The sequence below is a fragment of the Tauraco erythrolophus genome, chromosome 20 (genome assembly GCF_009769465.1).
Source record: "Tauraco erythrolophus isolate bTauEry1 chromosome 20, bTauEry1.pri, whole genome shotgun sequence".
In the NCBI taxonomy this organism is placed as follows: domain Eukaryota; kingdom Metazoa; phylum Chordata; class Aves; order Musophagiformes; family Musophagidae; genus Tauraco; species Tauraco erythrolophus.
Window position 1 is genome coordinate 886654 of NC_141484.1, and position 24236 is coordinate 910889.

Consider the following 24236-nt stretch of genomic DNA (forward strand, 5'->3'; position numbering starts at 1 on the left):
AGGGCAGCAAACAAGTATATAAAATTTGTCCTGCTCTTGTTTTACTCCCTATCTCAAAGCTCAAGGTATTCAGCCTGGCTACGGGAGAGGGAGCCAGTATTCCTTTTGTGCTAATCCACTGCACCCACTTCAGGATCTGTACTGGACTGCTGAACCTGTAGGTCAAGTGGATTTGTGGAACGTAGCTTTTCTCTGAGGCTCTAATAAGTTATTGCTACACAAAAACGCAAAAGTGTTTGTCATGTGAATGGATCAAAATGGGTCGTGTTTCCTCCACAGATTCTGGGTGTGGGCTCTCCGTGGAAAGGCTTCTGAATTGCTCTCCCGAGCTCCTGGCTGTTTCTGTTCGGAAAAACATGATGGGTTGGAGGGTGGTGTGATGAGTTCGCAGGCTTTTGGGTAGGGGTTCAAGTGGGGAATGGAAGGACCCTGTATCGTGACACTGAGCAGTTATTGATTCTGCCTGGTTTTTGTGAAGCAGGGCTGATACAGGTTTTACACGCTTTGTTTCTGGAACAGGAACAAACACAAAGTTCCTAGAAAAACTTACGGATGAAGCAAAGGATGTAATGGCCGCAGCAGACTCTGTGTTTATGAGCATCACCGATGACATCCAGAAAGGGCGGATCTTTGTGAAACACCTGGAAGAGGTTTTCCAGCATGAGAAGCAGTTCATCTGCATCTGGGAGACAAGTAAGAGCACGGTTCAGAGGTGGCATTGTTGGCCCGCAGCGTTGCAGTGAGCGCTGGCACTGCTCTTCACCTGCTTCAGTGGTTGCTGATGCTAACCAGGTGCTTCAGCAGTCAACAGCCCTTGTCTTAGTCCTTTAGATGGAGCTGCCAGCTCCAGCTTGTTGCCTGCATTTCGCTTTGTTGTTTGTGACTCTGCAAATCCAAACCTGAGTTGTGCGTGCAGGGGATGGGAAGTGTCTGCTTAGTGTCTGCTTTGTGTCTACAGCTGATGTTTTCTTTCAGAGCACCAGCAGCTGTTAAGTGAAGACAAAGAAGTACTCCTGAAAGAACTGAAAAAATTGCTGCAGAGGAGGCAAGAAGAAGTAACATATCTCAGAAAAGAGAAAAAAGCGATAGGAACCTTTCTGAGCATGTGCAGGAAGGTGCAGGCGTCTGTGAAAGGTAGTGTTTTGGGGTAGCAGTTTGAAAGTGGGAACTCCAGAAAACATAATTTTCTTTGAAAACGACTAGGCTTTGTAAGCAGGTTTTATTCTAAGCCACAGCAAGGATGAGGAGGGGTGGGGGAAGTAAACCTGGAGCATCTGAGGGATCAAATGAGGGCTTATGCATCAAACGAGACTTGTAGGGGTCCACACGCCCAGTAGCATTTTGTGACTTGGCACATTAGGTGAAGTATGCTGGACACAGGGTGGACATCTGATCTGTCTCTGACCTCTCTCTCTGTTTTAAAGTGGATGTAAGGGAAGTGGAATTTCAACACTCGGAAGATCTTCGCTCGAAAAGACTAAATACGGTTGTGGATGTGAGAAAGAGTCCCGTACAGACGTACTACAGCTTGAGCCCAAAGCTGAAAGAGTTTGCCCAGAAAATGCACTCTTTTAAGGACAGCCTGATCTTCCAGCAGTTCTGGGAAGAAGCGGCGGAGAAGGTGGGAGAGGAGTATGAAAGCTCCGAGGAGGAAGAGGAGGACGACTTTGTTCCTGCATTGGACCTTGATAATGTTTTCAGCTGTCTAATCTCCCCTTGTTTTGTGAGCTATGAAAGGCTGTATGATGATCTAAGATCTGGAAGTCTCACGCTTTCCGCAGTTGATAGAATTTTTCAGGAATTCACAAATAATCCTGAAGATATCAAAACTGAACTCAATACCATATGTGAGCTTAAACCTGGAGAAGACAGAGGCTGGGTTGAGCAACGATTTCAGCAGATCCAGCAATACCATGAAATGCATTTGACTTTTGATGCTGCGAAGATCATTGCCAATGTCAAAGAGAGTTTAAACCTCTCTGGTGACTTCAGTGTCCTGGAAAACTTGTTGGACATAGTAAGTATCCAGTTATTCAGCTCTGTAGTGTCAGGGTGTTGGCTGGAAAGCTTGGGTAAATCTGAACCTTTCCACAAGTCTACCCCAGTCTGTCAAGAGCCATTCCCTGTCCCAAAATGCTTATTTGAGATAAAAATTAAGCGTTCAAACAAAGCGCTTTTCTGTAGTATTTCTTAAAAGAGAGAAGATGGTGTTCCTCTGTTTGGGGTATGGCTTTGTAGAGGGCTTTCCTTTCCCTCCTGGAGAAGGGGCTGTATTTCCCATTTGCAGACTGAATGTTTGTTTGCACTGCTTGCTTTGTAGACAGAAAAGCTTGAATCATACAAGACACAAAAGCTGGATTCCATCAGCCCTGAGCTTATGCATGCCAAGAAACTGCTGCAGGGGATCACTGTGAACCGTCGCGGGTGTCTGAGGGAGCTGGCCCAGCAGAAGGAGTTTGTCTGCTGGGTCAGAGAAGCACTGACAGGTGTGTGTGCTGCTCGCCCAGGAATCGGGCACTAGTACCAGAAGGGATGCCAGGTTGTGTGAGAGCAGAAAGATTGCTGTATCTCTGACCCATCTGCTTTGTGCCTTCACAGCTTCTGGTATTGATAGCCTTAAGGGAGAGGTGGCTACCTGAGAGGTCACACACTGGCCATGGGGTCACACACACCACCTGAAGCTTCCTTTTGCAGCAGGCAACTCCTCGTCCACACTCTCACTCACTCTCGGGCGCTTGCTCTTCCTTCAGGCTCGACCCTAGGTTTCCTGTAGTGGAGTCTCAGGCATCAAATCTTAGGGAAAAAAAAAAAAATAATCATTTATTCAGATGGTACAGCTGAAATAACAGCTCAAGCTGAGTGCCTCCAGAGAGGGACTCCAGCGGGACAACGATACCATTACACCTATGAACCTGCCCCTCGTGTGCTTTCCACACATCCTTGTGGTCCAATGGTGATTTCTGCTCTGGGGTCTTCTAACACTTATTGGATTTCTTTGTGTCTTCAGGCAGGCTGTCAGCTGTTCTTATCTTGCTGAGTTGCAGCTTTTGCTGATGGTTGTAGCCTCCTTATCTTCTGGAATGTGCTTCTTGCGCACCTGCTCACTAATAGAACATGGGAAACTGAAAAAGTCCGAGACTTCGGATACACACTACTTGGCAACAGCCAAAACATCAGTGTGTTATCAACATTATTCTCATACCAAATCCAAAACACAGCACTGTACCAGCTACTAAGAAGAAAATTAACTCTATCCCAGCCAAAAGCATGTCTAGGAGAAGGTTCACAGCTTGCGAACTAAGGCTTCAGCAAGTCTTGCTACTAATGCTGAGCAATGGATTCAGTTTGAGCTGGAAAATGACTCCTACAACAAGAGTTACAAGCATCTCTTGTGGGTTTTGGTGTGGAACATGCTATAAGTAGTCCCTTTAAACACGCTCATGCCACTGTAGTCGTGTGCAGCACACAGTGGCTACCCTGCCCCATAGGTGGGCTCAGTCTGAGGGGCTGTAGTAGCTGCTGCTGTTCCGTTCAGATGGGTTGTTTAAGGCAGCAGAGGCCGTCGTTTAACAGGATGGCAGCGCCCTGGTTAGTTGTGTCTGCCAGCTCGGTTGTCTTATATGCACAGAGACGCTCCACCGTGGTACTGCTTCCATCCTGGCTGTCAATCTGCTGGTCGTGGCAGCGCGGAGGTAAAGCCCGGGCCAAGGATGTCCTTGATGCCGATGTATCACCTAGGAAAGTTGCTGGCAGGATGGGTGGAGGGGAGCTGCGCAGGAGATGCAGTTCAAAGGCATTCTTTCTGCCTTTTCTGTAAAAAGTGGCGATGTGGAATTGCGTTAAAGCTGCCTCATGTGTTGTTCATTCATGTGTTTATCTCATTGAAGATATAAACGAGCTGAAGGTGTTTGTAGACTTGGCGTCCATCTCTGCTGGGGAGAATGACATGGATGTGGACCGTGTGGCGTGTTTCCACGACGCTGTGCATGGCTACTCTTCCCTGCTCTACGAGCTCAGGCAAGATTCAAGGTTTGAGGACTTCATGCACTGCTTGCAGAAGCTGTGGCGAGCCCTGGACAGTGATGAGAATCTTCCTAAGAAACTGGTGAGTTCTGCTGGAGCAGGTCCTCTCTGTATCCTCTTGTGTTTCTGCCTTCCAGGAGTGGCTGGAAGACTGACTGCACTGTGTGGGGGCGTCACAGCAGCTCTTGTTATTGGAAGAAAAATATCTCACGTGTCTGTGGCACAAAAATTCACTGCAGCAACTGTAACTGGTGTAGCATGGATTTCTCCAGAGGCTTTCGAGTGTGACATGGCGTAGCTTTGTTCTTGCGAGAGTTTGAAAGATGATGCAAAAGAGGGAAGGCTGGGAATTCTGTTGTCTTCTTTGCAGCAGGGCATGTTGCCATAGCAAGAGGTGCCAAAGCACCATGAGCTCTGTCTGTTCAGCCTCCCATCGTGCTGGTAAAGAACAGCTGTGCAAAAAGATTGGGCTGTGGTCAGTAGTCATTACTTTCTTCCTTCCTCATCCTGAAACTCTCTTATACCAGCCCAAGCTGTTTGTTCTGAACACACATGTAATCCTGGAAAGAAGTTTGAAGTCAGAGCGCTGAGGGCAGTGCCGTGTCTTCTGTTCCCACAGCGTGCTTCAGCTCAACACTTAGAGTGGTTGAAAACCGTGAAAGAGAGCCACGGGTCCGTGGAGCTGTCGTCCCTGTCGCTGGCAGCTGCCATCAACAGCAGAGGGATCTATGTTCTCAGAGCACCTGCTGATGGCCAAAAGGTGAGGCTGTGTGGCTTTCCCTCCCCTCCTGCAGACAGCACTGCTGCCATGCTGGTGACTGTCAGAAATATAGCTTTTCTCCCACTCTTCCCAGTTTCTTTTTGGGGGCTGCTGCCTCTCAAGTGCTCCCCTTGCTGGGGGTAACACCACCTCAGGAGCAGGACCTCAGTGCACATCAGCACTAATGACTTATTGTCTGGCAGGTTTCTTTGGACAATGTGCTGCGCTTCACCCTCCTGGAGAGCTCTGGGGATAACGAGGCGTCGTGGAAATACTCCCTGGCAGAGCTCCGGGAACTGCAGAACAAACTGATGCTCATGTCGGCAAAGGGAGAGCAAGGCTTGGAGGTGGAGAAGTTCTCTGAGGTCAGATTTCAAGCCCAGTGGGTTACTGATGTTGAAGCTGCGGTTGGATTTTGCCTTGAAGAGCAGCTCTTAAGACTGCAATTTACAGCTGAGTTGCTGGGGATGAGTAGTAGCAGGCAGGTAGATGTTCCTGCCTCTTTGGTTCGCTGTTAAGGTGGAACTAGGCTGGGGACCAGACAGTGGACTGGTACCCTTATCCTCTGGCTGCACTGGGGATGCTGCTGGCCAGGAAGGTTGCTGTGCTTTTGTAGCAAGCTGGGGATTCCTCACTGGCTTCCTGGGGGTGCTGCTGTTAAAAAGCCACAGGGAGCCTTTTGTTGCTGTACAGGGCCTGGTACACCTGGCCTGCCACCAAAGCCTTTATTTTGATTGAAAGTCTTTCCTGTGGTTTCATGACTTGGACTTGTCTTGGTGAAACAGCTTAGTTTTTTTCTCTCCTCTATCCTCAAATAGATCTTTTCCAATGTCCAAAGACTTGCACAGGCCTTCATAGACCTTTATTCAGCTGGGAACATGCTCTTCCGCTCCTGGCTTGCCCACGTGTATTGCTCACCTGAAAGGCAATCATGTGTTCTTATGGACTTCTCTTTGGGACCGATCCCAGCGCTCAAAGGGCAAGGAGATGTCGCAGCTGTGCTCCCGCGCCTCTGCAAGACGATGGAGGGTTTCCTGGAGAGCTGGAAAAGCTTCATGTATGAAAAACGATTCCAGCATTTCTATCTGAACTACTACACTGCTGAGCAGCTGGTCTATTTGTGCACGGAACTGGGGCAGGAGATGCCCAGCCAGGATGCCCTGATGATGCTTTCGTTCCTAAAACACAACTGCACCAAGCAAGATGTCCTTAGGGCCTCCAGGATTGAGGTGCCTCCCAGCTCAAGGAAGACTGTTTCTGACTTCCAAGTGATGCTGGATGGAGAGAAGGATCTGACTGCATGGCTGGAGTGCATCTGGGAGTGCTACATGAGCGACATGGGCTCCTTCCTTCCGAACTGCTTGGATATTGATACGCTTGGTGGGTGGCTGAAGAATCTGGCCAGCTGGGAGAGCGAGCACATCTCACGAGACTTTCCCCAAGATCTTCTGTATGTTGGTCAGCCCAATCTCATAGTATGCCCTCGCTCCGAGGTGCTCACATCTGCCCTGGCTATTTACATGAACAGCCCCAACCAGCCCCTTCCCACTTTTGACGAAGTTCTCCTGTGCACTCCTCACACCACTGCCGAGCAAGTGGGGCTCTTCCTCAGGAGGTGCCTCATTCCCTGCAACGGAGGAAAGAAAATTTACACCATGCTGTACGCAGATGAGCTGAGTTATGACGTCAGCTGCAGAGCAGAGGAGCTGTTCCAGCACCTGCAGCACTACAACAGCACCTATCGCCTCGTCATTCTGTGCAACTGCGAGAGGGAGCACAGCTACATCCCGTCGGTCTTCAGCCAGTACAAAGTGCACATGATACCCCAGAGGCCACTACCTGAAATCCAGCGGTACCTTCAGCACCACTACAGAGTCACTCAGCCTTCAAGCTCAGCTGCTTCTGTGTTCAAGGACAATATGTGTGTTGGGATTGTGTCTTCCAAAAGAGCTGGTGTAGGTAAGGTGTCACAGGCAAAGTGGGGTCTGCTGAGTGTTGGAAACCAGAGTGGGGTTCACCTTGCCAGGTTTTCTGCTCGAGTCATAAACATCTAGTCAAAAAGAACGATTTAGACTATAGTCAGGGGAGCGAGGTGAGAGCTGTAAGGACAGCTCACCTTGTCCTGAGATGGGCGTCTCTAGAGATGGTCCATCTCACGGATCTGACCCCTGTCTCTTTCTACTAACTTACACAGTGAACATAAACTAGATGGCTAATGCTGGATAAGATGAATCTGACCTCCTGAGGCTAAAATGTGCCTGTAGGGAAATGTATGTGAGATGGGACAAGCGTTGTAAAGTCTGCCTGTTTTTCTTGCGTGGGAGATGATTGTTGCTGTCTCGTAACACAAAAAGCTAGAGGATGTTACGTGAAAACACTACGTTATTTTCCAGGGGTTAGGGAGAAAATCCAAACCAGTTTTGGTAACAAGTGGCATCCTTTGTCAAACTTCAGAAGCCCAGGACAGCTCTCGGGTGTTATCTGTGCGTGGCTGCTGCCTCGGCTTCAGTCTGGAAAGTTGTATAACCCCACCTTTTTGGTGGCACTCCAAACCTTTCGTACTGCTGAGGTTGGGTTTGGAGCTTCCAAAAGGTTGGAAGAGGTAGCTTTACCCAGACATTCATAACTGGGAAGTGTTTGTGGAATGAACCTACCACAGCCAGCACCTGCACTACGTTTGGCACAGAGTGTGATGGGATGTAGCCAGTGGACATGGAATGGTGTTTCCATTCCCCGTGTTAATCTGGGCAACAGTGGATGCAGACCACAGCGAGCTGCAAACAACAAACTGGAGTCATTGGCCTTGCCTGAACGCTGGCAAAATTAGTTTTTACAGGATAAGATGGGAAACTCAAGGGTGCTTTTGTCTTTGACAACAACAGTTTTTCCCCTTTATGCTCTGACTTTAGAAACAACCACATAATAGAATAGATTCAAGTCCTAATAAAAAGTAAAGCCTTTCTCAGGTGGTCTAAGCAAAACGAGCCTCGTGGATAACGGCAGCCTTCAGCAGCGATGGGTTTGATTCCAGGCTGCAGCTGCTCTAACCAGATTTAGGCTTTCTTCTTCTGGAATGCCTTTTAGGAACGTTCAGAGATTTCGGAGGAGAGGTTCCTTAAGCATTTGACTTCTTTCTTTCTATTATGACCTTAATATGATGTATTCAATATTGATGGCTTTAGTTCTTTTGGTGCCTTTTATGATAACAGGGAAATCTCTGTACGTGAAGAGGCTGCATGAGAGGCTGCAAGCAGAGCAGCCCGACTGTACGAAACTGCTGAAAACCATCAGACTAATTGAACCAGAAGTGGATGAAGATAAAGTGCTGAAATCTCTTCTGCCTTTTCTGAAGAGAAAACACCAGACAAAGCCCATGATATTCCACTTTGATATCACCTCTTCAGTAAGTACACCCCTCCCACAGCTGCCTTGTCCTGGAAGTTCTGTGTGGATCCTTGCAGAAATTGTTTCATTGAAGCTTTTATTTCTTAGTAAGCTGTTTCACTACAACGTGTTTTCTAACTATGTTACTTACTTGCACAGTAAAGAACTCTACCATCAGGGTGGTTGAACTCTGGAACAGGTTGCCCAAAGAAGCTGTAGAGTCTCCAACCTTGGAGATATTAAAAACCTGTCTGGACATGGTCTTGGACAACCTGCTCTAGCTGAGCGTGCTTTGAGCAGGGGGGCTGGACAAGGTGACCTCCAGAGATCCTTTTCATCCTCAACTGTTCTATGATTCTGTGAAGTATGATGAGTAAATAAAGAGAAAATGCCTTCGTGTCTTTTCTTGTGACAGGTACGAAGTGGAATTCCAGAGTTTCTGTTCAAGCTGTTGGTTTTGCAGTATCTGACAGATAATAATGGAAACATGTGGCTACGACAGAAGTGCCATTTGTATATCATTGAAATCCTTGAGGTATCACCAGTGCCAAAGAAAGCAGCAAGACATGTATGTACGCAGCAAGACTTGATTTCTTTGAATTTCTTAGTCATTTTGCACGTTTGTGTATAACTGCACGAGTTGTAGAGAGACTAACTGTAAACGTAGCGTAGAGATTCCCAGTTTGTGTGAGGGTGCGTGTGCATCTCCATTACAAAGTCATGTCCCTGGGTTGTACAGAGTGATATTAAAACTAGGCAGTGAAGGATACCTGTTGTGGTTTTCTTGGGTTGGTCACTTCTGAAGGGCTGTCAGTCCAAGCCTCGCTGGCTCCACTGTAACATAAGAAACACAAAAAGGCAAAATCTCATCTTCCTCATGTTACTTGGCGTGTTTGAAAGTACTGGAATGTTTATGTGCAGCTATAGGACCAGACTGAGAAGTGACAGGGGTAAATAATGATGGTTTCTTGGGTTTAGTTTTCTTTTTCTTGGAGGTAGCACTGAGAAGGGGCTGGAGGTACCAAAGGACTGACGTTACAGGAAGGAAACTGTAGGAGGAAATAGGATTAATTATTGTGATGCATTTTAAGCCGAAAAAGAGATACACGGGGAAAAAGTGTAATGGCTGTGGAGGTTAGCTGCTGTTAGCTAGTTAGGTCTGATTTTAGTCAAGAATACTGCTAAAACCAGATTAAATAAACTGAAGAAGGCTACAGCTATAGCTTTGTGATGACGTATTTTCTTTTCCTCTGCTCCAGACGTCAGCGAGCCAGAGGTACAGTTTCTTTGATGTGTTCCCTAAAGTAACATGCAAGTCTCCCAAGGAAGTACTAGAAATGGAGACACTTGAGAACCAGTCTAGGGATGACTCAGACCCACGAATGGACGAAGAGGAATTTTGCAGTGAGGCTTTCCAGAGGCCTTTCCAGTATCTGAAAAGATTTGACCAGGGGTACAATCTGGACACGTTCTGTTACGAAGCGCGCTCGGTGGAAGGGAGCCCGGCAGAATGCCTGCAGCTGTTCCTCCTGCACTGCGGGATCATAGATCCCTCCTGGTCAGAACTCCGAAACTTCACGTGGTTTCTTAATGTTCAGCTGAGAGACTGTGAAGCTTCTGTCTTTTGTAACCCTGACTTTGTCCACGACACTTTGCAAGGTTTCAAAAACTTTGTTGTTACTTTCATGATTTTAATGGCAAGGGATTTTGCAACACCCTCCCTGAACATTTCTGATCAAAGTTCAGGCAGGCAGTCCTCCAGCCTGGAGAACGTTGCAGAAGAAGATCTTCTTCCTTTCCGCATTCGGAAAAAGTGGGAGTCTGAGCCTCATCCATATTTGTTTTTCAACGAAGATCGTGTATCCATGACGTTCATTGGTTTCCACTTTCAGCCTAATCGCAGTGGGGGTGTTGATGCTGTCAATCCTTTGAACGGCAACATTATCAAGAGAAATGTCATGACTTCACGATTGTACAAGGGCTTGGTACTCCAGAGAGTTCCCTTCAATGTTCCTTTTGATCAGTTGCCTCGTCATGAGAAGCTGGAGAAGCTTTGCCTGGTTTTGGGAATCCCCTGGGTAATAGACCCTGATGAGACATACGAACTCACAACAGACAACGTGCTGAAAATCTTGGCCATCGAGATGCGATTCAGGTGCAACATCCCAGTTGTCATCATGGGAGAAACAGGCTGTGGGAAAACCAGACTGATAAAGTTTTTGTGCAAGTTACGCAGGAGCTATGTAGAGGTAGAGAACATGAAGCTTGTAAAAGTTCATGGAGGTACTACTGCCGAGATGATTTATGCCAGGATCAAAGAAGCAGAAGCCCTTGCTAAAGCCAATAAGGAGCAGCACGGGTTGGACACAGTCCTGTTTTTTGATGAAGCCAACACAACAGAGGCTATAAGCAGCATCAAGGAGGTTCTGTGTGACCGCACAGTGCAGGGGAAGCCTTTGGGCTCTTACTCTGGCTTGCAGATCATAGCAGCCTGCAACCCGTATCGTAAGCACACCCCAAAGATGATCCAGCGCCTGGAATTAGCTGGATTGGGCTACCGTGTCAAAGCAGATGAGACGAGGGACAAGCTTGGATCGATTCCGCTGAGGCAGCTTGTGTACCGGGTCCATGCGCTCCCACCCAGCATGATCCCATTAGTGTGGGATTTTGGGCAGCTGAACGACTTCACTGAAAAAATGTACATACAACAGATCGTGCAGAGGGTCACGGAACACGTCCCGATGAGGCAGCGGGAGGCAGAGGTCGTTACAGAAGTGCTTTTTGCTTCCCAGCAGTACATGAGGCGCAGGGACGACGAATGCAGCTTCGTCAGCCTGCGGGACGTGGAACGCTGCATGGAAGTTTTCAAGTGGTTTCACAAGCGCAGCAAACTCCTGCTGAGAGAGCTGGAGAAGTACCTGGCTGAGAAGAGATCTCCAAAGAGCACCGTTGAGAGAAACGACATTATCTGGTCCTTAGTGCTGGCGGTTGGGGTTTGCTATCATGCATCCTTGGAAAAGAAGGAGGCGTACAGGAGCGCTATCAGCCAGGTCCTTCCAAAACCTTACGATACCCAGAAAAAGATTTTGGAAGAAATCTCCCTGATGCAGGACTTATTCCTGAGTGGTGTGCACCTCCGAGATACCATAGCAAGAAACTTGGCCTTGAAGGAAAACGTCTTTATGATGGTCATCTGCATTGAGTTGAAAATCCCTCTTTTTCTCGTCGGGAAGCCTGGGAGCTCCAAATCCCTTGCGAAAACCACTGTGGCTGATGCTATGCAGGGCCAAGCGGCTCATTCGGATTTGTTCAAGGACCTGAAGCAGATCCATCTAGTGTCTTTTCAGTGCAGCCCTCTCTCCACTCCAGAGGGAATCATAGGCACTTTCAAGCACTGTGCTCGGTTCCAGGAAGGGAAGAACTTGGAGGAGTATGTCTCAGTGGTGGTTTTGGATGAGATTGGGCTGGCAGAAGACTCTCCCAAAATGCCCTTGAAGACTTTGCATCCGCTTTTGGAGGATGGCTGCATAGATGATGTCCCTCTTCCTCACAAAAAGGTTGGCTTTATCGGGATTTCCAACTGGGCTTTAGACCCTGCTAAAATGAATCGAGGCATCTTTGTCTCACGTGGTGACCCCAGCAAAGAAGAGCTCATAGAAAGTGCAAAGGGGATTTGTTGCTCAGCACGAGGGGCTTTGCAGAAGATTGAACGGTATTTTTATCACTTTGCAGATGCATATGAAAATATTTGCAAGGCCCAAGACAGGGAGTTCTTTGGTCTGCGTGACTACTACAGCCTCATAAAGATGTTTTTTGCCTTAGCTAAGAGCTCCAAAAGTGAGCCGACACCTCAAGACATAGCTGAAGTTGTTCTTCGTAACTTTGGTGGCAAAGATGATGTCAATGCCTTGGCAATATTCACCTCGCGGTTACCAGAAAAAGGAGAAATACATGCTCGTGATATCAGCAGAATCGAGCTGATTCGACAAAACATTTACAGCAGTGGTCAGGATGGTGACTGCAGGTACCTGCTGGTTTTAACTGAGAATTATGCAGCGCTACAGATCCTCCAGCAAACTTTTTTTGCTGCGCGACAGCAGCCAGAAATTATCTTTGGCTCCAGTTTCCCTAAGGACCAAGAGTATACCCAGATATGCAGGAACATCAACCGTGTGAAGGTCTGCATGGAAACCGGCCAAATGGTTGTGCTCCTCAACTTGCAAAACCTTTACGAAAGCCTCTACGATGCCCTCAATCAGTACTACGTGTACCTTGCTGGCCAGAAGTATGTTGATTTGGGACTGGGCACCCACCGGGTGAAGTGCCGCGTGCACCCGAGGTTCCGTTTGATAGTCATAGAGGAGAAGGATGTGGTATATAAGCACTTTCCCATCCCACTAATCAACAGGCTGGAAAAGCACTACCTGGATATCAATACTGTCCTGGACAAGGGGCAACGAGAAGCTGTGAAAGAGCTGGAGAAGTGGGTGCATGAGTTCACTGCAGCCAATACAGGAGAGCACTTCATAAACAAGCAGAAATACAGCCCTTCTGATGTGTTTGTGGGCTACCACTCCAACACCTGTGCCTCAGTGGTCCTGCAGACCACGGAGAGGCTGAAGCCAGTGTGTCCCCCTTGTAAACTCATGTCCCGTGTGAAGACAGAAGCCCAGCTGGCTCTGCTGAACTGTGCCACCCCGGACTCCGTGATCCGCCTCTGCAACTCGGTGGGTTTGTTTATGGCAGATGCTCTGGCCGATACGTACTTCAAGCAGCAGCAGCACACGTCTTTTGCAGACTTCCTCCGAGCTCACGTCTGTGCTGGGTCTGGGTACCAAACGGTCTTTACGGAGGTGAGTATCTTGGGGCATCCTCTCAAAACCCTCCCAGCCTGCACTGAGGTTTGTGTTTTTTACTGCTGGGGCTGCATTTTGGCTGCACTCGAGTAAACTTGGTGACAGCCCTCCTGCTTGGTGCCCAGATGTGCAGGGGTGGGTGTTCCACCAGGTGTGGTGTTGCATCCTGAAGAATCTAATACCTCTGCTGTGCGTGAAGCAGTATTTGATGCTCCCTGGCAAGCTTTGAAAGTAGTTCTTCATGAACACAGCCAGCAAAACAGGCTACTGGCTGCAGAAAAAGTCATCAAGGAGCCTTTGAACTCCCATTTCCTCGTGTCCATCTCTGGTCTTAAAGGTACCAAAGACTTTAACCCAGCTAAGCCACAAACAGCCGGAGATCTTGTGGGCCGTTAACGGGATGGCTCTGATTTACTTTTGCCTACTACCAGAACTGAAGAACTTCAGCTGAGATTGGCTGGAGAATTTCTCCTGCCCCACATGGAAACTGTGTGCTTTCTCTCGGGGCTGGACTTGCAGCTCCCCGAGCGCGCTGCGGGGAGGGCAGCCAACGGGGAGGACACGCTGCTGGTGTTCCTCAAAGCCTTGGCTGCCCCTTCTCAGCTGCCCCACCTCTGGCAGCACCAAGAGCCGTTGTGTCCAGCTGCCCAGCAGTGGCCCTGGCGTGGTGTAACAGCCCATGTTGGCCCTTTGCCTACTGGCAGGCCAAATAAATGTATTTTTTTGGGGTGCAGCCCAGCTCTGCAGCAAGCTGGCAGTGCTTGGGAGCAGAGATGAGTGAGGCTCTGCTGCCTTCTTGAACAAAGAACAAACCCACGTCTTGCGCTCCCAGGTCACCACCTTCTCGCGGCTTCTCACCAGCGCCGACGCCGCGTGCCTGGAGAGGGAAGTGGAGGGCAAAGCACAAAGGCCCCAAATCCTCTTCCTGCAGCAGTTTGACACGGAGTACTCGTTCCTGAAGGGCATCCGGTGAGTCTGGTTCTGCCGTCTCCTGCTCCGAAGGGGCTGTCGCCGGGGCGGGAGCTGCGTGGGCAGGACGTTTGGAGTAACACGTGCGGAAAAGGGAGGCGAGGGACCGTGCTGGGCTCCACAGCCGGCTGGCTCCGTGCGAGCTGTCGGCTCCGTCATCCCGAGACGGGTTTTGGAGGTTACACCATCCCTACAGACGGGTGTTTTCTCTCTCCTCCTGCCCGCAGCAGCCAAAGCTAATGCGGCGTGACTGCTCCTACGGCCTGCAATGCTTTGTTTTCACACCTTGTGACTTCTTTTAAATCCCCTTTCACTCCTCAGAGACTTCCTTGATGCCACATCAGGAAATAAAGTCCTCATTATTCAGACAGACTTTGAAGATGGATCTCAAAACGCCCAGCTCATCGCCTCAGCCAAGTAAGTCACGTGTGAGGTGTCTCCCAGCTAGCTGCTCTGCTCGGTGCCTCCTCACCCCCCTGGGATTTAGTGCTGTTTTGGGGATTTCAGCATCAGGAATGTATAATCCTTTGTTTATTCTGTAGTGGAATGAATCTAGAAGCACTAATTGTGTTTCAAATAATAATTCATAACCTAAGTCAAAAAAACTAATACGAGTCAAATTAGCAGATAGTGCTCTTTGAAGTGCGAGTTCTTGCCACTGGCTGCAGAACTCCTCAAGGGCTGAGGGTCAGGGGTGTCGTGTGAGGCCCACCCAGAGGTGGTGGGCTCAGCACAGCTGGCTGGGAGGCGGCGCAGAGCGAGTCGCTTGTGTCTGATGGGGAAGAAACGTGTCCTCTTACACGGGAGATATTTATGGCCATGAACTTTTGTCTGTCTTTGATCTGCCAAGAGCATCTCCTCTTTGTTGTAGATACACTGTTGTTAATGAAATCAACAAGGTGGACCTGGGAGAAGTCTCTGTCTTCGTTTACTTTGTTATGAAGCTTTCCCGCCTGGAAGGAGGAACATCCTATGTGGGCTTCCACGGAGGTGGGTCTGGCCGTCTGTGGCTCCTTGCTCTTCTGCTGGCTTCAGGCAAACATACCAGAGCAGCATTTCTCTTGTTTGCCTGCCTTTTTAATGCTTAAAATCTGGAATCAGCATGTCCTGTGGGTTGCCAGAGCTGCTTCCCTTACCCCCAGGGACTGCCGCTGGAGGGGTCGGTACCGTGGAGTCCGAGTCTCCTCTGCGAGAGCACCTTGCCTTGCCCACAGACAGATGAGTCCTCTTTCTAGTCAGCTGGAGAGCAGCAAACAGATGTGATGCTCACTGCGTTGGGATATTGTCCTCCAGGAGGCCCCTGAGGACGTGCCTACACGCCCTGTGTTCAGCAGCGAGGTTCTGCTCTGCGTGATGGGTTCTAAGAGCCTCAGAGCCCTGGGAGCGCGCGTGCCCCACCAGTCAGGGCAGTGTGCCTTGGCGTGTTCAAAGTGAATTGCTGCTTTCCCTTTCTACATCAGGAAGTGAGAGTAAGCAAACGCTGAACGTGAACTGCTAGCCCGCAGGTACTGGGAGATGATTCTTGGGAAGCTCGTCTAGAAGAGCATGCTGCAGGCACAAAATTCCTTTTTTTTTTTTTTTTTTAAATCCTCTGTCTTTAGGGCTGTGGCACTCAGTGCATATAGATGACCTCCGCAGATCCAAGGACATGAGCTCTGATATGAGTGCCCTGCAGAACCTCACCATCAGCCAGTTGTTCTGTGAGGGTTCGGGTAAAGCCAAAGGTGAGCTGCGCGCTGCTGTGCCAGCCAGTGGTGCTGATGTGCCGGTGGGGAAGAGGGGAGATGTGGTCTCAGACTTGGTGCTAGTGGAACTTATTCCTGGTACAACATATCTAATGATTTTCCCTGCTCAGCATCTGTTTTCTGTGGGGATCACCACATGGCTACCAACTTGTTTGTTTAGTTTGTTACTGCAACTTTGGGCCACCAAGTAAGTTAATTTGGTAGTGTTCCCTTTTTCTTTTGACAAAAGCGTGGTATTTGCACTGCTCAGCACCCTGAGTGCATTCTCTCAGCTCAGAGGCAGCAGATGCTGCATGGCAGAGACCACTGAGGAGTCACTCCAGAGAACATCTCACTTGCGTGATATAGATCTGTTACCTAAACCAGCAGGTCCAGGGAGGGGATTCTGCCCCTCTACTCTGCGCTCATGAGACCCCTCCTGCAGTACCGCGTTCAGCTCTGGGATCCCCAACACAAGAAGGACATGGAGCTGTTAGAGCAGGTCCAGAGGAGGCCACAAAGATGCTCTGAGGGCTGGAGCACCTCTGCTATGCAGACAGGCTGTGAGAGAGTTGGGCTTGTTCAGCCTGGAGAAGAGAAGGCTTCAGGGAGACCTTCCAGCACCTTCCAGTGCCTAAAGGGGCTACAAGAAAGCTGGAGAGGGGCTTTGGACAAGGGTGTGTAGTGACAGGACAAGGGACAGTGGCTTTAAACTGAAAGAGGGGGGATTTCAATTAGGTAGAAGGAAGAAATTTTTTACGTTGAGGGTGCTGAGGCACTGGACCAGGTTGCCCAGAGAAGCTGTGGCTGCCCCATCCCTGGAAGTGTTCAAGGCCAGGTTGGATGGGGCTTTAGGCAACCTGGTATAGTGGAGGGTGTCCCTGCCCATGGCAGGGGAGTTGGAACTGGATGATCTTTGAGGTCCCTTCCAGCCCAAACCATTCCATGATTCTATGAAAAGGCTTCTTTACCCTCGTTTCTTTCCTTACACCTTTTCCTTTCACCATGCCACCTTACAGGGTTCTGGTGGAGCTTAGTGCATTACCTGGGTGTTGCATTTCTTCCAGTTCTTGCTGCGTGAAGCTTGACAGCCCTAGCAGCTGTAGCTGTGTTTAGAGAGGTGGATTTCAGCTACTCATGCAGGTGATGATGGATCTCTGAAGGATGTTCTGCTGCCCTGAGATGCAGTTGCTAAATAAACTCTTATCTGGCTGATACAGAAGTGTACTGCTTCTTTCTGATAAAAATTCTACACTTTAGTTGCAGCTCTGCCTGCGAATGGAGAACAGAAGGAAAATGAGGTGGAGGTTGAAACACGAGTGCCAGAAGCAGATCACTCTGAGGTCAGTTCAGAATACCTTTGTTTGCTTCTCAGCCGTCGATATGGCTCTCTGCTCTTTGTCACACAAAGGTGCAACAGCTTTTGCATCCCCTTTCACTTGAAATCCATCAGGAATATTATTTGCATCGTGAATGTTAACGATCAGATACAAATTCCTCCCCCCCCACCCCGAGCCCAATCAAAATTAGCATCATTAAGGAAGTAAACTATTCTATGTACCCTCTAATTCCTTAGTCATTTCATGCTCCTAATTTTTAAAAATCAGTTTTAAAAGCATCTGTTGTCTTTCAAAGCCTAAAGCCAAGAACTGTGATTCCGAGCCTGCTGCTCCAGCTGCCCGAGCTTTGGGGCACACGTTTCATGCTGGAGCTGGCTGTGGGCTTTGCTGTGCTGCAGCTGTGCTGAGCCTGGCTTATGTTCCCCGGACAGCATCAGCTGGAGGGTGCCCAGTATGAGGGTGACCACATGTGGCTTTTGCCCCTCTAGTGCCTAAGCATCTCCCAGGGAGGGCATGTTTTTCCTAGTCACATTTATAATTTCTACTTTTTTCCCCAAATTGCTGAATTTTCCCCCTGTAAGAATCTTACCTTAATACCAATGCTGTGTTGCATGCCAGTTTGAAAGGGCCACAGAAGTTGCATCATGTTACTTGATAGCAAAAGAACTTAAATTTACAGCCTGAGATGAGAGGAAAACTGGGAGATGGGATGCCAGGGAACAGACCCATTCTAGAGAGCACTAGAATTGTTTTAACAGGGATGTGTTGGGGCAAGGGTGTAAACCTGGAGAGTAATGAACTTGTTTTCATGCTGTTCCTGGGAAGGGTGAAATCCTGGACACCACTGTACTCCTGAGGACCTGTGTGCAAAGTGCTGTGGGGATGCTACAGGACCAAAATGAAGATCTTAATCGAAGCAGAAAGCGAATTAAGATTCTCCTTGGCCTTCTGTCCAAAGAGGATGACTTGAAAGGTACGTGCTCCCTGGCTGCAGCCCATAGTGTCCCTGAGCATCATGGGGACCACCAAAACACATAAGCTAATTTGCTGGGGACCCAAAAGTCAGTGGTCCTTGCTGTCGTGTAGACAAGGTGGATTTCCCAGGCAGTCTCCCAAGAATGTGTGCCTGTGCCTCAGTCTGTCACTACTTTGATGGCTGTAGTTCAGCCTGAACCTGGAGTTCAGGTTGTGGCTTTATCTCTGGTGGCTGTTTGTTCCTCCTTGGCCAATTATTGAAACAACTGTAAAATGCCGTGCTTGGCACGATATTTGAGTTTGGACCCAATACCAATAGAAGAGAAAATTCAAGTTCCCTGTTTGTTTTCTAGCCTCTTTCCTGAAGATAACAAAGGCTCGTCTCTACAACCTTTTGAAGAAGCAAGAAGAAAATTCCCTTCACCCAAAAAACTGGGTGCTTCGGGAGGCTTCCAACCTCAGTGCTCTCCAGGAGGCAGGCACCTTCAGGTGAGGACAGCAGCAATATCTTGTAACCTGCAGGCTTCCAAGAAAAGTCTGCAAATGGCAACCGTGCAGCAGAGACAGCAGTTTTGTGTAATCTGAATATTTGCAGTGTCAGTCTCCAGTCCGTGCTGGAAACTCTCCGAAGGCAGTTTTGTCCTCTCCTGGCTCCTGAGGGAGGGTGACTGACAGCTGGATGGGCTGTACTGGGACAGGAATGCACAAATGCACAAGTGCTTCGAGTGGAACAGCAGGGGTACAGGTGAACCATGAGTGAGAGAAGTGTAGGGTTTTTTGTTGGTGGTGTTTTTTTTCCCTGTAAAGGCAGGATTAGGACTTTCTCACGTGCAGATTTCAGCAATTTTTCAGGACAACCACCTCCTGATTTGCTGATACCGTTGCTCACCTTCCCTCTGGGTTTCTTGGTCTCTTTCTGCTCCCAAAGGCACACCTTGTGGAAGCGAGTCCAGACCGTGATCACTCCGTTCCTGGCTCTCCTGATTGCTGTCGTAGACAGAAATGGCAATCTGGAGCTGCTGGTCAGGCCGGCAGCTGAGTGGGTGACAAACCTGTGGATGTTCATCTTCAGTGATACAAAACTTCTGACTGTCCCTTACTGTGTGGGTAAGAACAGGTGAGCCACTGGCGAGAGCAGCAGGAGGGCTTGGCTGGCAGCGCTGAGACCAGTCCAGCACTGGCTTTAAATCCACAGGGGAGATTAACCTGTTGGTTGCTCCCCTGTGCTGCGCCGAAGGCAGCAGGGCAGCTCTCGGTGACTTCAGAAGTCGGTTCTTTCTGCTTTATTCCCCAGTGCTCCTGGGCTTTGCTCTCTAGCTCTTGGCATGCTCACACTTCTTACCCAGCCCTTGAAGCCCACGTGTCGTTGCAGGAGGGTTGGACTAGATGACTTAAAGGTCCCTTCTAATCCCAGCTGTTCTATGTGTTCCTAGAATTCTGTGTCCTGCAATTGCAGCCCTTTTGCCCGGGAATGCTTACTCAGTAAGTCCTAATGCTACACAGTTGGCAGGATAAGCTGTATTAATGACTCTTTTTTTCAGTTCTTTCTTCTCTCCTCCCCTTCTAGGGCTAATTTCTTGCTTTCTGCAGCTTCCCGCTTCTGAGCGTGTTTCCCAGGCAAAAGCCCAGTGCATTAATGACCTTTTAATCTCCTAGCTCTCAGCCAGAGATAATTCTGGTGCAGAACAACATGGTGGTGTCTGCTGATGCTGGAAGTAAGATGCCCTTCAGCTGGAGGATAAAGGAGTACTTGGATGAGATGTGGTTGGAAGCTCAATACATCCAAAACACTGAAGGTGAGGGCCTGACTTGAGCTCGTGACACTGAGCATCTCCATCCACCTGCCCTGTGAAATCTGGTTTGTCACTACTGTGCCTCCACCTTTCTGTGGCCCTGGAGCCACCTTCAGTCCCTCTGTGCTCGTAGGAGCCGGCGGAGCTTTGTGCAACTGGCTTTTCTTTGTGCTTCTCACCATTAGTCTTTCTCACGTATTCCGTGCCCTTGTGTTCCAAACGCCGTGGGAATGCCGAGAGTTGATGACAAGGTGACATTCCATCAACACCACACTGGTGCCTGGGCTGAGAAGGCCTGGCCTCACCCCTCATAGTGCTCTGAGTGGGGGAGTGCTGTGTGCATCAGTGATTGATTAGGTGTCAGCCTCTTCAGGACAGAAGCTGTGTCAAACCCAGCCTCCTCCTCATATTCAGCTTTTCTCTGCATTCTCATTTTCCAGACCAAGCGGAGAAGTTTGTGGATATCTTCCAGAAAACTGCACTGGGAAAATTTATCTCTACTCTAACTGAAGAAGAACGGCAGATGCTCTTCCAGTGCTATGTCACAGACTTTATTGTCTTGACCATTGGTGTGTCCTCCCTAGAGGAGCTGCAGGTCAGTGTCTGGAACAACAGCTGGAAACCCTTTGGATGGAGAGATGAGCATGATGCCCCTGAACATGCCCTTCTGTATCAATCTTGCCTTCCCAGGCAAAATCCTCCTGTGAGACAGACTAATAGCATGGTGGCCACAAAGCAGATGTGTTTGGCACTGAAGAGCTGCTGAAATTGCTGAGACCTTACTCAGAAAAGCACTTGGAACACCATAAATATTGACACATCGTTTAAGGCTGTCCTCGTGAAGCACTGATTCTCTTCTTTCAGAGAATTTTGCCAGGATTTGCAGTGCAAAATGAATGATAAAAGTTCTTTTTCAATTCTGATTTTAACTTTTTTTCTGAACTTTCAGTGTCTGCAAGCCGCGTTCTTGTCTTGCATAGAGGAATGGAAGGCAGCATCTCCCAGAAGGCAGGAGACGGAGCCATCCTTGCCTTGGGTCCACCTGGGATACAACCAGTTCAAGAGCCGCCTGCAGAACTTTTCCAGGATCCTGGCTGTGCACCCTCGTGCGGTTGACTACCTTATTAACCAGGAAGGATATGGAATACCACATTCGGAGATGGTAGGGTCACTACCAGGCGCTTTGTGATCCTCAGCCCTAGCAGAGAGCTCTGTCTTCACTGAATTAGCTAGTGCTCAGGTTTCAGCGACAGTAAAGTGGGAGGCACAAGCTGTGTCAGGATCCTCAGTATTAGGAACAATCTGCTATGTTATCATTGTTACTAGCAGGATTTAAAACAGTTTTCCCTGCTTTTGCATCAGCTGATAGGATGTGCCAACGAACTGAGCCACGGGCATGAAAATTCCAGAGCTTAAGATAATCAGGTAGAACATTATTCAGTAAAACACGTGCTATAGCAAACCAGGTTGAGAGCCCAAGGTTCATAAATGGTTCTGCAGCTGTTGTGGTGCTTACACCCTGTGTGTGCATCCAGGTTTTAGACGTGTTGGCTGCAATGGTGTGTGCTGAAGAGCTGGAGAATCAAGTGCAGACAGCCCGTCCGGAGACCTGGCTGCAGAAAGTGAAGAATCTTCGTATGCCCATTGAGTTTCTTTGCAAAGAGAAGGATTTACAGAGGTGTGGGAGTCGGTGCCACCAGCTGCTAAAAGAACTCGAGTAGGTACCACAGATCTGCTCACGGTCTTGATCTTCTGCCTTGTTGTTGCTTCAGAGTGTGAGTACAGGGTGAAAGCTGCTCTGGTGCTGCTTTTCTCAGACAAAGAATTTGCAAACTTTTCCGAGTTCCTACTAGGCTCAATTACATACCAAGCATTAAGAACCAGATTATTTTTTTTCCCCTCATCTCATGTAGATTCTCCCTCTAAATCTAGCAGTATTACCCAGTGCATTCCAGCTAAGTTCAGGGACTATCTAAAACTCTCATTAGGCTCCTGTTAACCAGCAACATTCTCCCCGCTTCATCCCATGGGTGTAAAGGCTGTGAGAGATGGGGAACTTCACTGCATCTAAAACTGAGTCTCATCTCGTGGAAGCAAGCCCAGAGAGCCACCCTGATCCTCACAGGTCTTGTTTAGTTTAAGTAAAGTGAAGAAAGTGTAGTTAATTTTGATTTTTTTTTTTTTTTTATATTACTTCCTCTGATACAGAAGTTAAAGATGTGAGGTCCTTGCAGTGCTCTTAATTCTGCTGCAGTGCTGTCCCCAGGCCAGGCTCCTGTGCCAAACGCCCTCTGTGTTGGGTGCTGTTACGTGTTTTGTCCTTGACAAAGAGCCAGGGCTGATAACCAAAGGGCAAAGCAAGAAGTTGCACGAGAAGTGTACAAATGCTGTGGTGGTGAGCATGAAAAGCAGTGAGATCATTAGACTGACCTGATACCACTCTCCGTTCGTGCTCTGGGCTCATGAGCATGCTGTTTGAAATCACACTGTCCTTCCCCCAGGGTCTGCTGGAACCGCGTTTTCTCCATGTCTCTGTTCGTTGAACATGTGTTGTTGGGCATCAACACTCTGATGCCAGAATTTGAGAGTTTGGTGAAAAAATATACTTTGCTTCTTGCCAAGGTAAGCAAAGATGTGATTTCACCTCTTCCCCGTTTGCTTCTGCTGATCATGTGAATTTTTATCTCGGGTGTTAGAGCTGAGTCATTTAGCTTTGTCCTTTTCCTCTGCAGTGTTTTCAGCACGATTCGGACATGAAGACTCATCCAACTTTTGTTGCAGTGATGAAAGTGCTGTGCCAGTGTAAGGAGGAAGTCAGCAACAGGCTCTACAGGTAGTGACATTGAGACAAGTTGCAGGGTCCAGTAGGAACACTGCCAGGGTTGCCAGCATATTTCTGGGCGTAAGGCAGCGCTGCGTACAATGTACTGAAAGCCAAATGAAGAGCAATAACTTCCATTTTATTCTCCACCCTGAAGCTAAGTGGTTAACCAACAGGTCTGATGTTATCTCTTCTTGATCTAGTTGCAGATGAGCATCTTAAGGGCATTTGGTAAGACAGCATTAAAGTAACTGGGTTTGTTTCTGAATTACAGACACGGTCTGAAGTCATGTCCAATCTGCCTCGGAGAGCCAAAGGATCCAGTCTGCCTGCCTTGCTACCATGTGTTCTGTCAGAAGTGCATCAGAACGTGGCTAGTACCAGCACAGATGCATTGTCCATACTGCAGAGTGGCCGTGGAGGATGTTAGTTTAAATGTCTCCCTGGAGCTCAGGTACTCCACCCTGCCCAAGGCGGAAGCGTTGCAGTGGGGCTGGTTGCGTGAGCAAATTCTGGTTCACAACTCTGACGTTGTCAACATGAGCAGAATGGGTGGAGGGAACTCTGCTCCGCTCTTTTGGGAACTGGAACAGGTCCTGTCTCTTTTCTCCCCATTGTTTCAAAAGAAGGGAGGAAGTTGCCTTGGCCCCGCAAGAAAACTGTAGTTACAAAACCCTGTAAAGCTGCAGGGGCTGAACTGGACAAGGGAGCTGCTTGTCACCTTGGGTTGCTTCGTGACAGCTTGGCAAAAAGCTCTCAGTAAACGTGTCTGGCAGCACATTGCCATTTGTGGCCTTACTTAACGTGGTACAGCCTTTGCAGGCAGTACTGAAGCGTTGCAGAAACGCAGCCTTTTGGAAAGCTGGAGAAGTGTCTCACCTTGGTGACTTTCGCCCGTGTCTCCTTTGCTGCAGCCAATATTTAAGTGATTCTGTTTTCAAACATTGTCCTAATGCTTTTCACCCTCCCCTAGAGCTGCCATAGCAAGAAATGCCCTGTTCCGGCAGAGGTGCAATAATTTCTTCATAGATATGGTCACTACCATGTGCTTCAAGGACAACGAACCCCCTGAGGCAGAGGTGATCCAAGAGCTCCTCAATCTTCTCTTTGTTCACAGAAGCCTCCTGAAAGGTTCAGGTCAGTTCCCTTCATCCCGATGCTCATCCTCATGGAGCTGATTCTCTTGCCACTTTTGGTCACCTGCTGAACTTGTCTTTTTCTTACCCCCACAGATCACCCTACTATCTACACAAAATTTCTGTCCCCCTTTAATGATGAGGTGGACGAAACTCCCATCATCCGCTCAGTAATGCTGAAGCTCCTCTTGAAGTACAGGTGAGCACAGTCAGACAGCTGATGGGTGTTACACCAGGGGGTGGTTCAGCTTTGTTTCTCATACCTCATCAAACCAATCTGATTGTTCTCCTCACTTCTGTGCTATTCATTGAATTTGAATCATTACAGGTGAAATTCATCCCGTGCCCTTGTATTTGTTTTGCAGCTGGGCTGGCTGGCATGTGGCTTGTGTGGAAGTATCTGACCAGCCTGTGCCAAGGCTTACCTGGCTATTTTAGCCTGTGCTGAACGTGTG

The 24236-nt window shown here is 48.6% G+C and overlaps 1 protein-coding gene across 2 annotated transcripts in view; it reads left to right on the forward strand.

The window, feature by feature from the left end:
* RNF213 (ring finger protein 213) overlaps window positions 1-24236 on the forward strand; it is a 52155-nt gene that overhangs the window by 13121 nt on the left and 14798 nt on the right. For both annotated transcript variants that reach the window (XM_086624131.1, XM_086624132.1), the window contains 28 exons: window positions 520-693; window positions 976-1134; window positions 1425-2017; window positions 2321-2486; window positions 3888-4105; window positions 4643-4783; window positions 4987-5148; window positions 5602-6742; window positions 7993-8186; window positions 8583-8735; window positions 9427-13020; window positions 13856-13992; window positions 14314-14409; window positions 14864-14982; window positions 15594-15716; window positions 16977-17059; window positions 17882-18029; window positions 18385-18520; window positions 18960-19148; window positions 19688-19827; window positions 20265-20419; window positions 20774-20986; window positions 21360-21541; window positions 22326-22446; window positions 22557-22657; window positions 22920-23099; window positions 23619-23782; window positions 23878-23980. In XM_086624131.1, the coding sequence (XP_086480257.1) occupies window positions 520-693; window positions 976-1134; window positions 1425-2017; window positions 2321-2486; window positions 3888-4105; window positions 4643-4783; window positions 4987-5148; window positions 5602-6742; window positions 7993-8186; window positions 8583-8735; window positions 9427-13020; window positions 13856-13992; window positions 14314-14409; window positions 14864-14982; window positions 15594-15716; window positions 16977-17059; window positions 17882-18029; window positions 18385-18520; window positions 18960-19148; window positions 19688-19827; window positions 20265-20419; window positions 20774-20986; window positions 21360-21541; window positions 22326-22446; window positions 22557-22657; window positions 22920-23099; window positions 23619-23782; window positions 23878-23980 (9085 nt within the window). The remainder of the gene's footprint in view (window positions 1-519; window positions 694-975; window positions 1135-1424; window positions 2018-2320; window positions 2487-3887; window positions 4106-4642; window positions 4784-4986; window positions 5149-5601; window positions 6743-7992; window positions 8187-8582; window positions 8736-9426; window positions 13021-13855; window positions 13993-14313; window positions 14410-14863; window positions 14983-15593; window positions 15717-16976; window positions 17060-17881; window positions 18030-18384; window positions 18521-18959; window positions 19149-19687; window positions 19828-20264; window positions 20420-20773; window positions 20987-21359; window positions 21542-22325; window positions 22447-22556; window positions 22658-22919; window positions 23100-23618; window positions 23783-23877; window positions 23981-24236) is intronic.